The 18,743-nt window shown below is 45.5% G+C and overlaps 1 protein-coding gene and 1 long non-coding RNA gene across 2 annotated transcripts in view; both read right to left on the minus strand.

Annotated features, from left to right (window-relative positions):
* LOC309977173 overlaps positions 1-18,743 on the minus strand; it is a 336,876-nt gene that overhangs the window by 317,615 nt on the left and 518 nt on the right. The gene's annotated exons all lie outside the window — the stretch shown is intronic.
* On the minus strand, positions 7,935-10,018 carry FAM187B (family with sequence similarity 187 member B; the record flags this gene model as incomplete). Its single annotated transcript, XM_082862998.1, is given in 4 exon segments — positions 7,935-7,979; positions 8,917-8,975; positions 8,978-9,467; positions 10,007-10,018. Coding segments are annotated over 4 exon segments (606 nt in total).

Consider the following 18,743-nt stretch of genomic DNA (forward strand, 5'->3'; position numbering starts at 1 on the left):
CCAGGGAATCTTAGTCCATGAGGATACCATTCAACTGAGGCACTGACCTCTGTAGAGCCTCCCTAGCTTGGTGGAACTAGTTGTTTTGTCAAATAATAAAGGCTTTTATTTTTCAGGTGTTTGGAATTTGTTCTTCCCTTACTTCAGCCAATAACATCTGATGCAGAACATCCAGGATAAGTGATGTACACGAGATGGCACAGGAACTTAAACAGTATAGCTCATTCAGTGCTCAGACCACCGCCTTCAGCAGAATGGTCCTGGCTGTCAACACTGAGAGACCCTCATCCTCTCCAGTCCCAGGCACTGCTGGCATCATGGTGTTGACTATGGTCCCATATTCTGTAGAAGGGAACAGTGAATTTTTTTCAGCTCTAGCTACTAACCCACAAAATTGAATTAAGATCACTCCCAGAACATACATGTATCAACCTTGATAATTTAATGGTAAATGTACAAAAATATTAGAACCATGATTGCTTTGGGGGCTGGAAACTTTATGGGAACTTTATGGGATGATGGAAGCGTTCTTTACCTTAATAGGGGTTTGTACTGCACAGTATATGAACTAGTCAAAACTCTGCAAACATGTTTAAAATGTGTGCATTTCACTGTATGCAAATCTTACCTCACTTTTGAACTGTAAACATTGAACTCTAGTTAGTGACATGAATGCTAAAGTGTTTAAGGGTTAAGAGTACTGATGTCCGGGGACTTCCCTGGTGGTTCAGTGTTCCACTGCAGGGGGCACAGGTTCCATCTCTGGTGGGGGAACTAAGATCCCACATGCGTGGTGGGCCAAAAAAAAGAGTACTGGTGTCTGCTTTCAAATACTTCATTATAACTTATTTAAAAGTCCATCAAAGGAACCATATGGATTGATGAATCAATAGAGGGAAAGACAGGTATACGATAAGGCAAATACGGAGAAATGTTAACAATTGTAGAATCTATATGAGCCGTATATGCGTGTTATGGTAAAATGCATTTAACTTTTCAAAACTTTTTTTGAAAGTTTTCATAATTAAATGTTGGGGAAAAAGTATAAGCCTAGGCAATTAGTTCCACTGCTGTGGCAGATACCTAAAGTAACGGCGGCTCAAACCAGGCCGAATTCTGGATCTTTCTTGGTGACAGCCCAGTTGGCCCTTTTGTCCTGCTGCAGTGTCACCCACGGATGCTGTCTTCAACGGCTAATGACGGCCATGCCCACATTCCAGGTCAAGGGGGAGAAAAGGTAAGAAGAAACGGAGATCTTTGTTACTGAGAGTTAGAAAGATAACTAATAGAGAAACCAGAAATGATGAAGATGATTATAACAACAGCCAAGGCCCTGTTCTAAGGATGTCACGTGAATGACTTCATTTGCTCCTCAAGCAAACTTACGAGGTACAGTTATGATTCTCATCTACGGATGTGGAAACTGAAGCCCCGGGAGGTTGAGTGGTATCATTACATCAGAAGAGGGTGGTAGGAATCAAATCCTCATCTTCCAGGGCAGGAAGTCGACAGAGAATGGCATTGTGGGTAACACTGATGAATCAAAAGCCAGAGGCGTAAACATCTTGTTAAGAGACGTGGAAACTGTGACAGAGGAGGAACAGCAGAAGCCGTGACTACCGCTCGCTTGCCTCTGGAGGGAGGAAGCGGTGGAGGGGGAAGCCCCGGGGTGGGGGCGGGGTAGGGGGGCGGGGACAGGGCACTGCCACTGCGGCCGTCGGGAAATGAGGCCAGGAAGCTATGGTTCTCAGAATCTGGCAGCCTCCGCTCATGCGATCCCAAGTGTCTGCACCTCTCATTCGTGTGAGCGTCTACACGCCACGGATGGTATCTGGGAAGAGGGGGTGACAAAACGAGAGCTGATGAGGGAGTTTTGGAGGTCCGCATTGGAGGCTGGACAGCCTGACAGCCGCGAAGGCCCAGCCTGGAAGCATGTGGCCAGGAGTAGTCCACGTGGGCAAACCCACAGGGCTTCGTCCGGTGTCCTGCCCAAGCTCTCCACAGCCAGGGTTGAATAACAATGGCGTCAGCTACCACAGCAAACACTGATGAAGTGCGTGTTGGGCCAGGCACTGTCTAAGCCCTATACACATATCAGCGCATTCGATCCTTCCAACAATAAGGATGGGGGGGGAAACTGAGGCACGGAGCAGCACTTCCCCGCACCCCCCCGAAGAGCAATCACACTGGGGGCCACCAGTGATCACTGCAGAGTAAGAATAAACCAAACGTCAGCTTCCTTCAAAGCTGGACGGTTTCTTGATTCATTTCTGGTGCCTCCTTGAGTATCAGCCGGTGACGGGATCCCGCGCTGGGGCAAGTGCTGAGAGCGTCAGCGGCAGGAGGGTGGCGAATCCTAAATGCACCAGGCGACGCAGCCTGGGGGAGCCACTTGGCATTCTAGCCGATGTGGGTGGATTACTCGCCTGATCTGTGAAACGGGGCTACGAATAGCATTGATTAGAGTCCGCTGAGGCCGGTGAGTTTCTGTCTGTGGAGGGCTGAGGGCACACCTGATCTCTCTCTCTAATGCTCCCTACTGTGTTATGATGATTGCCTTGATAAAAGGACATAAAGAAGAAAGACGAAAACATTTTAATCTCGAAGAGGAAGGGAGAGTGTGGGGAGGAAGGGGTGGGTGAGGAAAGAAACAAGTGTGAGGTGCTACAGTGTTTCAAATATTCCCAGGGACAACTGAGGAAAGAGTTTTGTCCTCAGAGGACTTGTTGGCAGGGTCCCGACCAGGCAGCCAAGGCGGTTTTCTGGGTGGGTTGAGTCCTTCTAGATTCCATTCCCAGCCCTGCCACGTCCCACCTATGAAGGATGAGAGAGGCTCGGTTTCCCCAGGACCACAGGTGGTCACGAGAATATGAGAGCCCGCGTGGCCAAGTGCCCTCGCTGTCTTTGCTAAGGGACGGGTGGCCTCACCTGGATTCTGCTCCTGGGATGTTACTGCACTTACCCAGTTCTCAGTCGGCAAAATCAAAAGGCTATAAATAGTTTCTCATAAATGCATTCAATATGACTTGGCATCTCGGCCAGCCTCCCTGTCAGGGCAGTCGGTGGGCAAGGGTTGTTTTGCAGAGGTCTAACGGGTGTCAAAGTCGTGGGCTCCAGCCCCCAGCTGCCCCGTGACACCAGGTGTTGTCCCTCCCACCCCACGCCCACCTCGGGACTGCCTCACATGGCCTCTCTTGGCCACTGCCTGTTTGTCCGGACTCAGCCCTCTGGCCCAGCCTGCATTAGGTCAGTCTGTTCACACGTGGGTTCTGGGAAGGCTGTGCCAGGCGGCGGGTGGAGGGGAGAGGAGGGAGGGGCAGACCCAGCTGGTGAGCGCTGGGCTGTCCTGGGGCCTCCCTCCATCTCACTACATCAAGTTCTCAGAGGCTGACCTCACCCCTGGCTCAGGAGTGGGACCCTAAAGGCAGCAGATACAGATTCTGGATCCTACTCTCTGGATTCAAGTTTCAGTTTCCCCACATGTGAACTTAGGGTTCTCTATCTTCTTAGTGCCTCAATCTCCCCATCTGTAAAATGGAAATAATAACAGTGCCTACCCCATACGGTTGCTGGAAGGATTACATGGATATTATTATTATTATTATATTCTGATGTTCCAGACAGTGTCAGAGTATCTGCTGTGAATAGCGTTTGCTGTTATTACTACTTTCCCACCAGACTAGGTAAGTAGTTAAGAGCAAAAACTCTGGAGCCAACCTGGTTGGGTTCAGCTCCCAGCCCCACCACTTATTACCTATGTATCCTTAGACGTGGATCTTAACCTCTCTGTGCCTCAGTTCCTTCATCAGTAAAATGGGGATGATGATTATGCCTAATAGGGTGTTGTGAGGAGTGATAAGTTAATACTTGCTAAGTGCTTAGAACAGCACCTGGCACACAGCAAGTGCTCCATTGTTGCTATTGTTACAGGAGGTCTGCTCTCTTTCCATCAAGGTTGCTAAGCTGCTGTGATGTGATTCTGGAGTGGCCCTCATCTATTCTTTGGAAGCATTGCTTGAGGATTAAGGCAGCACAGAAAAAGGTGGAATAGAGAGATGAAGGAAGATAATATTGGAGTATGTCTTGGGAGCACCTGGATCTAACTGTGCCTGAAGCAGGACCTACCTGCTAGACTTCTTATTCCAAGAACCAATAAGTTCCTTCTTAGCTTAAACCACTTTGCTTGGATTTCTGTTACTTGCAGTTAAATGTGTTCTAATACAGAAAGCTATTGAAGGGCTCAAATAACAGATAGGGAAGATATTAGAGGAGGTGGAGAAGCTAAAGAAAGGACAGGAGTGATACACCTTGAGAAGAGAAGGCTATGTGGAAGCAGTCATCCTGGGTTAGAATCCCAGCTGTATTACTTACTGCCCTTGGTAAAGTGATTACATAATGGTCGTAATACTTCACTCCTTTATATATACATACTTACAATGTGACTTTGTCACTCTTCCCATCAGGAGATGTAGTCTATTCCCCCACCCCTTGAATCTGGGCTGACCTTGTAACTTGTTTTGGCCAATAGAACATGGTGAAAGTAATGCTGTGCTAGTTCTAAGGTTAGGCTTCAAAAAGCCTTCCAGCTCCCACTTGCTCTCTTGGACTCTTGCCATGACCTTATGAACATGTCCGGGCTAACCTGCTGGAAGATAAGAGACTGGAGGTTCCCCCACCAAATGCCATTTATCCCTCCTGAAGCAGAGCCATCTACCCACCCAGAGATGACCACAGATGCATGAATGAGTCCAGCCAAGGCCCGAAGAACTACCCAGCTGAGCCCAGCCTATACTACCAACCTACAGACTGAAGAGAGAAATAAATAATTGTTGTATTAAGCTACTGAGTTTTGGGTGGTTTCTTATGTAGCAGTAGATAACTGATATCTTGCCCAGGGGCCTCCCCCAAACCTGACCTTCAGGTCACATGGCAAGCCAAGGCCACCCTGTCCCAGTCCCTGGTCATGTGCTAGTTCTGAGCCTGGACCTCAGAGGCCCTGTGGCTTCTGTTCACTTTCTTGGACCCCTGCCACCACCTTGTAGACAAGCCTGGGTTGGCCTGCTGCAGAATGAGAGACCACGTGGAGGACAGTCCAGTTTCCCCAGCTAATGGCACCTGGTGCAGCCTACAGACAGCCACCTCCCAAACATGGGAGAAAGCTCAACCAAGATCAGCAGAGCCAACCCCAGCCCACTGATGATCAGAGGAGCACGAACGGTCGATCCCATCTGAGACCAGAAGTACCACCCAGTTGGTTTGTAGACTTGTAAGCAATAATGAATGCTTACTATTTTCAATCTCTGATTTGGGGTATGTTTTGTTTTGCAGCTGTAACTGATACACGAACTTTGTATCCGTGGGCAAGTGAATTCACCTCTCTGGCCCTTGGTTTCCTCCCGTGAAAAATAGAGCTACCACTACACGCCAAATCCAGAACATTGAACCGTTATGTAAACTATGGATTTTGGGTGATTATGATGTGTCAACGTAGGTTCATCATTTGTAACAGATGGACCCCTCTGGTGGGAGATGCTGATAATGGAGGAGGCCATGCATGTGTGGGGCAGGGGTATGTGGGAAATCTCTGTACTTTCCCCTCAGTTTTGCTGTGAACCTAAAACTGCTCTAAAAATTGTCTTTTCAAAATTATAATATGGAAAGGAAAAGGTAGAAGAAGATGGCTAAAGATGGGATATGGGGCACGTTGTGTCTTACACTGCACCTGGAGGTGTGGGGAAGAGGTGGCGTTTCTCCTGCTAGGTGATGAAAGCTTCTCATTGGCCAGTTGGCTACATGGAGAGTGGCTGCTACTCCCTGCTCCAACCTGTGGGCTGCCCCCACCCCTACCTGCAAGGAGCTCTACCTTGTCAGAATTACCTTTTTCAACGAATGTTAGATCATGTCCCTCCACTGCTCAAAAGCCTCCCATGGCTCCCATCTCACTTCAAATAAAGTCCAAAGCCCTCACCTTGGCCCACAGGGCCCTACACGATCTGGCCCCTGGCTACCTCCTTGGTAGTCCTCCATCCACTGCAGATACCCACCTAGAGCCCTTATAAATGCTACCTCTGTCTGGAATTGCTTATGGTAGGCTAAATAGTGGCCCCCCAAAGAGGGTCACTCCTGATCCCCAGAACCTGTGAATGTGTTGCCTGACATGGTGGGAGGGACTTTGCAAGTGTGACTAAGGTAAGGATCTCGAGATGGGGAGATTAATTTGGATTTTTGGGTGGGCCCAATATAATCACAAGGGTCCTTCCAAGAGGGAAGCAGGAGAGTCAGAGAGAGAGAGAGAGAGAGACATCTGAAAATACAGTGTTGCTGGCTTTAAGCAAAAGGATTCTCCGCTTCAAGCCTCTGGAGGAATCCAGTTGCTGACACCTTGATTTTAGCCAAATAAGACCCATTTTGGACTACTGACCTTCAGAACTGTAAGATTATAAACGTGTGTTGTTTTAAGCCATTAAGTCTGTGGTAATTCATTACAGCAGCTATAGGACACTAATACACCCTTCCTCCAGATCCCTGCATGCCCAGTTTTTTGTTATTCGGGCTCATCTGAAATGTCATCTCTTCAGAGAAGCTGTCCTTGGCTACTCCAGCTAGCAAATATTTGTTGAATGAATAATCAAAAATGGAAATATACACTTGACCCCAATCAAGGTTGAAGCAAGCCCTCACAAACTAACAGCCATGGGCTGAATTCAGCCTGCAGATATGTCTCATTTGGCTGGCACTGTGTTTGAAAACAGTTTTGAGCCAACATTCATAAATTGGATAGTTTCACTCAAACATCTCAATCTCTAGAATCACACGGAACTTTCAGAAGTACCAGGCCCGTCAATCTGGGGTAAGAACCCCTACATCGCAGCAGCCTCCCAAGGCCTTTTCCCTGACTTATGTTTCCTGCGTGGCTCATGGGGGCCACTGAGTTAGCAACGTTGGTGTCTCAGTTAAGGATTCCCTACAAAGCAAATATGAAAATAGAACACATCAATGAGGAGATAGAAGATCCTATAAAGAACAACCAGATGGGAATGTTAGGACTAAAATATACGATAACCAAAGTAAAAGGCTCGCTGGATGGACTGAACAGCAGAATGGCTATGACAGAGGAAGAAGCCTGTGAACTTGAAGACAGATCAGTAAATATTCTCCAACCTGAACAGCAGAAAAGACTGGAGGAAAATTAACCAAGTCTCAGGGACCTGTGAGACAACAGCAGCTCTAAATTCATGTCTTTGGAGTCCCAGGAGAGGGGAGGGAACGTGGGGCTGAAAAAATATTTGAAGAATATTTTCTCGGGAAGCAGAGGTAAGAGACAGTGAGGCGGGGCAGGGGATAAGCTGATAAAAGGTGCCCTAATGAGCTGGTTGTAGCTGTGCACACTGGAATCAATGGGGACCCTCCTAGAGAAGGTGTGGAATGTGCCTCTGAGTTGTACCGGCAAGGGCTGGGGAAGCTGGATGCCTACCCTCCCACTCCCACCCTTCATGAATATGGATTTCTCCTGGGAGCCCTGACAGCCTGGCTACCAGCCTGTGCCACACCTGGCTCAGCAGGCTTCTCAGGGGAGTTAGGAAGTCACTGGTGCCTCCAGGAGCCATCCGTGTGACAGCTGAAGCTTCAGGGGACTTCATGGTGGACTGGGGCATATGGCTGGGTGTTACCAGTTGCCTATCACTGCATAAAACATTGTCATACGTTTAGTAGCTTAAACAGCACACATTCACGATCCCCTAGTTTCCGTGGGTCAGGAGTCCAGACGTGGCTTGGCCGAGTCCTCTACCCAGGGTTTACAAGGCTGCAGTCCAGGTGTCGGTCAGGCCGTGTTCTCATCCAGAGGCTCAACTGGAGAAGAATCTGCTTCCAGACTCATTCGAGCTGTCAGCAGAATTCATTCCCTTGCGACTGTGTGATAGAGGCTGTCACCCTCAAAGGGCGAACACTTGCATCTCCCGGAGGCTGCCCACAGCTCCCTGCCAAGCGGGTTTCCTCGACACAGCTGCCTACTTCATCGGGCCAGCAAGTCTCTCCTGCTCTAGCGGGCTGAGACAGAGTCTTAGGTAACGTAACCCAGTAGGAGGAGCAACACCCAACACCTTCATAATATTCCACTGGTTAGAAGCAAGTCACAGGTACCATCTACACTGAAGGCGTGGGTAGTCACACAGAGGCACGGACACCAGGAGCTGGGGATCACTGGGGTCACCTTAGGGTCTGCCCTGCACAGTAGGGCACTGACAGCCTTGGTGTGGGTTGGGCGGCCTTCAGTGCTGTGCAGACAGGCCTGGGCATTGGATCCACTTCCAGCTGCTACCCGATGGGCTGCTGTGGTTACAGGGCCCTGGGGGTTTCCTGGGAGCAGGGCTGGGGGCCGCCCAGAGGTCTCCTTTCACTCTTCCATTGCTGGCCCTTTCCCAACTTCACTATGTGACCTCGGGCAGCTTGCTTGAGCCCTCTGTGCCTTGGTGTTCTCAGCTACAAAAAGAAGTTCATAGTAACCCCAGCCTCATGGGTGGCTCTGAGGACATAACGTTTGCAAAGGGTGTGTGTTCTGACCAGGCTAGGAGATCCCCAAATGTTTGCTATTATTGTCATTATTCTCTGCTTCTGCTTCCCAATGGACTCCCTTTAGTTCTCCATGAACATTTCCCCTTTCTGCAGGAATCTTTGCATCTCTGGGCACCACATGAAGCCTTAGGTGTTTCGGCAATGGTGTCTGGGATGTGAGGGGTGAGCGCTTCCCTCTCCTCGGGGGGCAGAAGTTCTGGAAGTTTCAGATCTGCCTTGTTGTTGCTTCACAATGGAATAGCAGGGCCGTGAATTTTACAAGGCATTAATATTTTACGTCTGACACTTGCACCCTGCTAAACCGTGTATAACATTTTTGGGAAGAGCTGGGACTGGTGATACCCACAGGTCAGCTTCCACCTGCATCTCAGGCCACATGCGTCTGTACTGCACCTTCTCTCTTGCAGATAGAGCCAACAGGGCATGGGTTTTTCCAGGGGCTCCTCGATGTAGCAGTACCCCAGGCGTTTGCGCTCACCTGGCTCCCCACAGCGGTTACAGTCCTGCCTGGGATCCCAGTGGGTGAAGATGAGCTCCTTGCCACCCAGACTCAGGGTCTCATTCTGCAGGGGCTTTTGGCCCAGGCCTTTGTGCATAATGTGTAGGGTAGGGACATCTTGGAAATCAATCTCATACTCTACCAGGAGGGCACTGTCATTGTCCTCACAGTGATAGAGGCCTGTCTGGGAGGGCTGAGGGTTGGTCAATTGGAGGCTGCCCCCAGGCAGTTTCTTTATGTTAGGCACTGAGGAGAGCAACAAGAGATCCTCCCCCAGAATGGAAGAGAAGTACCAGCGTGCCTTGAGATGGTCACACTGCAGGACAACATCATTGCCTGAGAGTAGGGCCTGCTGGCAGAGACTCTTGTAGGCACAGCTGACTAATATCTGGGCCTACGAAGTGGGGAGAGAAAGGCTAAGCAGCCGCAAGGTGGCCAACATGGCCACGTACAGACTGCAGAAGGAGGCTGGGAACCACTGGGGCATTGTGAAGTCACCCACAGAACTGGGCAGTGGAATGGACCTTGATCCACTGCACTTCCGGGAGTCCAATTCAGTTCATGTCATCAAATAGCTTAGTGTAGGCTGTAGAGTCAAAGACTCAAATGTCCGCAAGAGATGGGCAGGAAACACAATGAGTGAACCTATGTCAGAACGAGTGAACTAAAAAGTCAAATTATTTGCCCTCCACATACCCAATATACAATGATGGAATGGGTCAAAATGCCCAATTGGAAAGGGGAATAAGGGAAGACACGCAGAAATCACTGGTCTGTATCATTTCTAAAATCTAGTGAAAAGATACTGTAAGGACTTCCTATCTTATAGATGGGGAGGGTTCCTTAATTAGTACCAAATCAACTCCTTAAGAGTGAGGAGCTTCCCAAATCTTTGCTTGCTGTAGCTTATGTCTTCACTCTCCAGGAACTTACCCCCTTTTCCATTATCTTCCTTGGCTACATCTCAGGTGACATTGGAAGATGTGCCCTCCTTGGCACATGAGCAGTTTTCTCAGCCTGCTTTCTGTCTCCTAAAGTGTGGGACCTAAGGATTCTTATAAGTCTCCAGTTAACTCCATGTACAAACCCCCCACATCCACAGTTCTGTTCAAGATGTTCCTCATTTCTCTCTCCCTCTCGCTCTCCCTCTCTCTCATTGCAGGTGCCTTAGAATCGATCAGGCATCCATGGAAAGCCATATTCTAAGCCATTTTGTCTACCTCAGACTATCTTAAGTGTTTCCTGGGAGTACCTTAATTTATTCAGAGATCTTAACAATGGTTAATAATGATTTGATTGGTGCTAATCCTTGATTTTATCCTTGACAAAATCTGAGTTCTAACTGGACTTTGACTCTCAAAGGTCTTCCTGATTTGGGGCCATCTTTGGCCAATATTCACTCCTAGTGTCCTGTGTTCCAACTGCTTCCCCTAAAGCTGCAAGTTCGTTAAGTATGTTATCTGCCTCCCAAAGTATTTCAGGCAATAATCTCCATCCTTCTGGCTTCAAATAATTTTCTTGTTCCCTTTGCTCTGTATCTAAGCCAATGCCATGTGGTTTTTTTTTTTATTATTAAAGCAGCACCCCACTCCTGATACTAATTTCTGTATCACTCAAAGTAGGCTATTTGCTATTATAATAAACTTCATCCAAATCTCAATGACTTACAATAACACAAGTTTACTTCCCATTCATGCTCCATGTCCCTTGTGGGTTGGCATTACAATCACTCAGGGATACAGGATGACTGAGCAATTGCCATCCCAAACGTTTCCAGTTTTATGCCAAAGGAGGAGGAAAGCTCTGTAGGATTTCATGTCTGTAATTAAATGCTCTGGCCTTAAATGACACATGTCATTTGCTCACAAACCATTGGCCAGAAATGGTTACATGGCACTAGCAGTTCACCAACCCAACAAAGGAAATGGAATTCTAATATGTCCAGGAAACATTTAGAAAATGGCAGTCAGTAATAATTACTGCAGCTAATGTCTCCTACAAGCAGTATTCTTTTATATCATAAAGTTAAAACCATTCCCCAAATCCTCCCATCAGATCTCTCCTAAAGTTCCATTGGCCAGAATTAGGTCCCATGTTCAGATCAAAATCAATCTCTGAAAGTAAAGAAAATTTCCATGACTGGCTTAAGCCAATTAGAATTTGTTCTCCGGGACTGGGGAAGTGTAACCTTCTCTGACCATAGAAGTCATTGAAGACTCCAAAAAAAATCAGGGCTTTGTATGCAGGAGAGATGTAGAAGAGAATGCTTATTTGGTATAACCAACCATATTTGTCACAGCGTCCATGGTTAGGAAATGTCAGTTGTACCAGGACTGTGGTAAGCACTATGTGAGCTACACGACCTTTAGGCAAGTTGCTGAGACTTGTTAAACCTCACTTCCCCGTCTGTAAAATGAGATATTAGAACTTTCCATTACAAACTATGGTGTTATTAAGCTTTCAAGAGATTACTGATGTCAAATTCTTGGAACGGTTCAGGTTTGGATTAACACAGTGGTTAGTTAGTGGGAATGTGGCCAAGTGGCTTCAGTCCCAGGTTCTGGGATCAGTTTCATTTCTAGATCCACCTTTTATTAGAATAATCCATGCCCAGCAACTTCACCTTGTGCCTGGCATATCCAATTATTCCATAAATAAGTATTGTTTACTCATCTTTCAACAGGCACTAAGGATCCAGGCTAAGTCCCTGCCCTCTTGGAGCTTCCACTCTAGTGGGGGATGTATTAATTGCGATAAGTTAGGTTATGCTGTGTAACAAAAGAATTCTGGGATCTCAGTGTCTTAACACATTTTTTTTTTCTCATCTTACATGTCTACTGTGGGTTGGTGGAGAGCTCTGCTCTACACAGTCCCTTCAAATACCATGGCCAGTGGAGGCTGCACCACCTGTAGCATCATTAGCTGCTATGGAATAAGGAAGGATAGTCAAATGCTTTGACCTGGGAGGGATCTACATTACTTTTGTTTGCAGGCCATTAACCCTGCCAACACCTTGATCTTGGACTTCCAGCCTCCAGAACTGTGAAGAAACAAATTTCCGTTGTTTAAGTCATCCAGTCATTTGTTATGGCTGCATTTATTCTGGCAGCCCTAGCAAACTAATACAGTGACCATTTTAAATGGGATGGAGAGAGAAGGGCTCTCTAAAAAAAGTGACATTTGAGCAGACTACATAAGATGAGCCAGAGGAAGCAAAGTCTGGACTAAGCACACAGTACATGCAAAGGCCTTGAGATGGGTACACATTTGGCAGGTGCCAGTGCACTTTAGCCAAAGACTAGGAACACACTTGTGGTTCAACAAAGTTGGATTTGTTGACTAACTGCAGTGAGGGAAGGTGCACACCATAAGAATGGTACAACATTTCAGTAAGAAAGTGTGAGAACAGATTTACAGAATTTGGGCTTGTCTTATGTGATTTGGGGATGAGTTCAAGGAAGTGGAGATTTTCTCTGAATGGGGTGCTGTCAGGAAGTGAGAGTAATTCTATCTTACCTGGAAGGTGAGAAGAATGGGAGAGGGAGATGTTTAGTCTTTTGTGGCTTGGACAGTGTTTCTGTTTGTCTGTGTTCAGACGTGATTATGGAGTGGTCTTGTTTTTGTCTTGGTTCATCACAGTCACAGAGAGACTTTGTGTGATGTTGGCGTTCTATGAAATTGTTTATGTTCAGTGACCTAGCTGTGAACTCTAGGCTGGCTCCTAGAAATACCAATACCCCGTTATTTGTGTCAGGTCAGCTCCCAGATACCAAGGGTTGTTTTTCTTTCTCACATATTTTACGGAACTGCAATGAAGCCTCTTCCTGAATTGAAGGTCTGGTCTAATGGCTTTCTCTCTGTGAACCTCAGTTTCCTCATTTTCAAAATAGGGATTTCAATGGTACTGGCTGCACAGCGCTCTTATGAGGATTGGTTGAGATGCTGTATATAAAGTGCTCAGGTGGTGTTATTATTGAGGGATGGGCAATAAGGACCTTGTCCTCCAAATATCAGGGTTCTGTGTTCTGATTGCAGATTACGGCTTCTGATCACAGATGTACAGACACAGAGGCAGGTCATCATTTTTTCAACCCCCACTGGCTAAAGTGGCTTCCCAGAGATTTAAAGGGACAGTAGGGTTTTCTCCCCTTTCCCCCCTATTGGGAGCCAGACATTTAGGGATTAGGACTTTCAAAAACAACTGATACACACACAATATGAGGGGATTTAGAAAGTCATTGCACAAACCCAGAGAAAGATGTGAGCTCAGAAAAGATCTGAGATGACCTTAAGCTTTCACCTCAAGCTGATCCCCAGCACAGACATAGTCTACAACAATAACAACCCCCAACACACCCTGGGAAGGGGGAAAATATGATTTCTAGAGTTACCACTTATAAGATTTAAATGTCCATTTTCAACAGAAAATCACAAGGCATAAAGAAACAGGAAAGTAACCCATTCAAAGGAAAACAAACAAACATCCCTGAGGAAGCCCAGCTGGCTGACACACTAGACAAAGATGTAAACTGTCATAAAATGCTCAAAAAGCTAACAAAGACAAGGAAAAATACAGCAAAATGATGTATGAACAAAATAAGAATATCAATAAAGAGGTAAAAAATATAAAAAGAAACCAACAAGATATTCTGGAGCTGAAAAATACAATTACTAAAATGAAAAAATTCACTACAGGAGTTCAAAAGCAGATGTGAACAGGCAGAAAACACAATCAATGAACATGAACGCAGGACAATTGAAATTACTGAGTCTGAGGAGCAGAAAGAAAAAAAGGTTGAGAAAAAGTGAGCAGAACCTAAGGGACCTGTGGAACACCATAAAGTGGAACCACATACATATTGTGAGAGTCCCAGAGGGTGATGAGAGAGAGAAAGCCACAGAAAGAACTACATTTGAAGAAATAATGGCTGAAAACCTCCCAAATTTGATGAAAGACACAAATCTACAAATCCAAGAAGCTTACCAAACTCTAATAGGATAAACACAAAAAGATCCACACCAAGACACATTATAATGAAACTGCTGAAAGCCAAAGACAAAAAGACAATCCTGGGGCTTCCCTGGTGGTGCAGTGGTTGAGAGTCTGCCTGCCGATGCAGGGGATGCAGGTTCGTGCTCCGGTCCGGGAAGATCCCACATGCTGCGGAGCGGCTAGGCCCATGAGCCATGGCTGCTGAGCCTGCACGTCTGGAGCCTGTGCTCCACAATGGGAGAGGCCACAACAGTGAGAGGCCCGTGTACCGCAAAAAAAAAAAAAAAAAAAGACAATTTTGAAAGCAGCAAGATAGAGGCGACCTGTCACATAAAGGGATCCTCATTAAGAGTATCAGCTGATTTCTCATCAGAAAACTTGGAAGCCAGAAGGCAATGGGTTGAATTATTCAAAGTGCTAAAAGAAAAAAATTTTCAACCAGGAATTCCATAACTGGCAAAATTGCCCTTCAACAATGAGGGAGAAATGAAAACACATCCAAATAAGCAAAAGCTTAGGGAGTTTTTTACCATTAGACCTACCCTGCAAGAAATGCAAAAGAGAGTCCTTTAGGTTGAAATGAAAGGATGCTGCACAGTAACTTGAAACTGTATGAAGAAATAAAAATCTCCAGTAAAGATAAATACATGGGCAATTATAAAAGCTAGTATTATTGTACTAAAATTCAATTTTAATTTTCTACATGACTTAAAAGAAAAGACATAAAAATAATTATTAACCTTTGTTACTGGGAAAACAATGTATAAAGGTGTAATTTGTGACCTCAATAATAAAAAGGAGGTGATGGAGCGGTATAGGAGCAGCGTTTTTACATGCTATTAAAGTTAATCAGGTATAGGGCTTCCCTGGTGGCACAGTGGTTAAGAATCCGCCTGTCAATGCAGGTGACACAGGTTTGAGCCCTGGTCCGGGAAGATCCCACATGCCATGCAGCAACTAAGCCGATGCACCACAACTACTGAGCCTGCATTCTAGAGCCCACAAGCCACAACTACTGAGTCTGTGTGCCACAACTACTGAAGTCCACGTATCTAGAGCCTGTGCTCGGCAACAAGAGAAGCCACTGCAATGAGAAGCCTGTGCACTGCAACGAAGAGTGGTCCCCACTCACCGCAACTACAGAAAGCCTGCAGCAGCAACGAAGACCCAACGCAGCCAAAAATAAATAAATAATTTTTTAAAAATTATGTTAACCAGGTATAAATTCATATTGAAGTGTTATAGCTTCATGTAATCCCCACGGTAACCACAAAGGAAATAGCCATAAAATATACGCAATAGGAAATGAGAAGGGAATCAAAATATTTCACTACAAAAACATTAACTAAACAAAACAAGGGAGTAATGGGGAAAATGAGGGGCAAAAAAGCTATAAGGCATATAGAAAACAAAGAGCAAAATGGCAGAAGTCATGACCAAGGGAGATTTATGCATGAATGGTGATTCAACATAGGAAATCAACCAATGTAATACATCATGTTGATAGAATGAAGGGGGAAAATCATGTGATCATCTCAACTGATACAGAAAAGGCATTTGACAAAATCCAACACTCTTCAAGACAAAAACTCCTGGAAACTAAGAATAGAGGGGAAATTCCTCAACACGATAAAGGGTATTATAAAAAAACAAAACAAAACAAACCCCACTTCTAACATCATTCTCAATGGTTAAAGATTGAATGCTCTTCTCCTCCACGAAAAAGACAAAGATGTCTACTTTCACCACTGCTATTCAACTTTGTACTGGAAGTCCTACCCACAGCAATCAAACAAGAAAAAGAAGTAAAAGGCACCCAAATTGGAAAGGAAGGGTAAAACTATGCCTAATCGCAGATGACATGACCCTACATATAGGAAATAAAAAGAATCCACTAATAAGCAAACTTAGCAAAGTTGCAGGGTACAAGATTAACACTGAAAAATCCATTGTGTTGCTATACACCACCATTGAACAATACCAAGAGGAAATTAAGAGAACAATTTCATTTTACAATCACATCCAAAAGAATTAAATACTTAGGAAGAAACCTAACCAAGTAGGTGAAAGACTTGTATGCTGAAGCTACAAAAGATTGCTAACAAAAATTAAAGAATAGCTAAATAAATGGAAAGACAGTCTGTGTTCATGAATAGAAAGACTTAAAATTGTTATGATGTCAATACCACCCAAGCAATCTGCAGATTCAACACAGTGCCTACCAAACTTCCAACAGCCTTTTTCAAAGAAATGTGAAGCAAATCTTTCATATAGAATTGCACTGGGCCCTGCACAGCCAAAACAATCTTGAAAAAGAAGAATAAAGTTGAAGGACTCACACTTCCCAACTTCAAATTTACTACAAAGCTACAGTAATTAAAACAGTATGGTACTGGCATAAGGGTACATATAGACCAATGTAATAGAATAGAAAACCCAGAAATAAACCCTTACATATACAGTCAATTGATTTTTGACAAGGGTGTCAAGATCAATTAGTGGGTAAAGGACAGTCTTTTCAACAGATGGTGATGGAAAAACTGGATAACCACATACAAAAGAATTAAGGTGGACCCTTACCTTATACCATATACAAAAAATATCTCAAAATTGATCAAAGACCTAACTTAAGAGCTAAAACTATTAAGGTCTTAGAAGAAAGCACTGCAGAAAATCTTTATGACCCTGGATATGGCAACATTTTCATAGATATGACACCAAAAGCACAGGCAACAAAAGAAAAAATAGATAAACTGAGCTTCATTAAATTAAGAACTTTTGTGAATCAAAGGACACTATGAAGAAAGTGAAAAAACAATCGACAGGACAGGAAAAAATATTTGCAAATTATGTATCTGACAAGGGATTAATATTCAGAATATAAAAAGAACTACAATTCAACAGCAGAGAACAAAACAACGCAATTCAAAAATGGGCAAACGTTTGAATAGACATTTCTCCAAAGAAGATACACAAATGGCCAAGAAGTAGATGAAAAGATGCTCAATATCATTAGTCATTAGGGAAATGCAAATCAAAACCCTGATGAGATGCCACTTCACACCAACTAGGATGGCTATCATCAAGAAAACAGAAAAAAACAAGTGTTGGTGAGGTGTGAACCCTTGTGCATTGCTGGTGGGAATACAAAAGGTGCATCGATATGGAAAACGATTTGGCAATTCCTCAAGTTTAAAACTAGAACTACAGTATGACCTAGTAATTCCTCTCCTAGGTATATATCCAAAAGGATTGAAAACAAGTATCTGTACACCAATGTTCACAGCAGCGTTATTTACAATAACTAAAAGGTGGAAACAACTCAAGGATCTAACAGATAAATGGATACACATAGTGTGGTATATACATAAAATGAAATACTATTTCAGCCATAAAAAGGACAGAAATTTTGATTGCTATATATGCTACAATGTGGATGGACCTTGAAAACATGTGTAGTGAAATGAGCCAGACACAGAAGACAAATGTCATATGATTCCACTTAAATGAGGTACCTAGAATAGGCAATTTGATAGAGAAAGAAAGTAGAAAAGAGGTTACCAGGTGCTGGGGGCAGGTGGGAATGGGGAATTATTGTTTAATAAGTAGAGTCTATACTGGGGATGATGAAAAAGATTAGATAGTGGTGATGAGTACACAACCATGTGAATGTAATTACTGCCGCTGAATTGTATACTTGCAAATGGTTAAAATGATTACTATTATGGTATGTATACTTTACCACAACAAAAAAGTGTGTGTGCGGGAGGTGGGGGGGGGGTGGGAGGGGGGAGGGGGCGGGGGGGTGGGAGGGGGAAGGGGGCGGGGGGGGGGGGAATGTGACCTGGTTGAAATTTTATAAAAAGTGGTCAGGGAAGGTGTCACTGCAAAGATGACCTTTAAGTAAAGCCCTAAAGGAGGGGAGGATCAGGTGGCCATCTGAGGGACGGGTGTTCCCGCAGACGAAGTAGTGAGGGCAAGAGGCCTGAAGTGAGAGGGTGAGAGGCACATTCCCAAACGCTGAGTTGGCCAGTTGAGTAAGCCAGGGGGAGAGTGGTGACGTCAGAGAGGGCTCAGGCCACTTCCCAGTATTTTGATTTCTGGTGGGATGGGGAGACACGGGAAGGTTTTGAGCTGAGGGGCATGATCCAACTTGGGTTTTAACAGGATGCGGTCGAACAAAACATCCCTGGGTACGTAACCCGCCAGCCAGTAACCAGTTTGCGACCTCCGTGGAGACTCCTCAGAAGCTCCCAGAGTTCCCCAGGATGCACTTCCCCTAGCCGCCATCGGAGGACAGCAGAGCCGCGTAGAGCGCCTCGCGTTCCGGGTGCCTGGCCTCGCCCCACCCCGCCCTCGACGCAGGTGGCCCCGCTCCCTACGAATCCTTAGGCGGAAACCGTCCCTAGTCCTGCGCCTCCGCTCGGCCCCTTTAAGAGCCATAGTTTCCGGAGGCCTGACCTGGGGCGATGAACGCCCGGGGGCCAAACCAAAAGTTAGGAATTGTGGGGGGCGGGGAGGCGGAGAAAACTTCCAAAGTAGAATTACAACTTTTCCTGGGCCCCACTCCCCTCGGGCATCCCTAAGGAGGCACACTTCCTTTCCGAAAACTTCGCTTGGTTCTTTATATCGCCTAAGTGTAAAGCGCGCGAGGACCACATCGCCTCAGTCCAGCCG

Source organism: Leucopleurus acutus, assembly GCF_964270905.1.
Source record: "Leucopleurus acutus genome assembly, chromosome: 20".
NCBI lineage: Eukaryota > Metazoa > Chordata > Mammalia > Artiodactyla > Delphinidae > Leucopleurus > Leucopleurus acutus.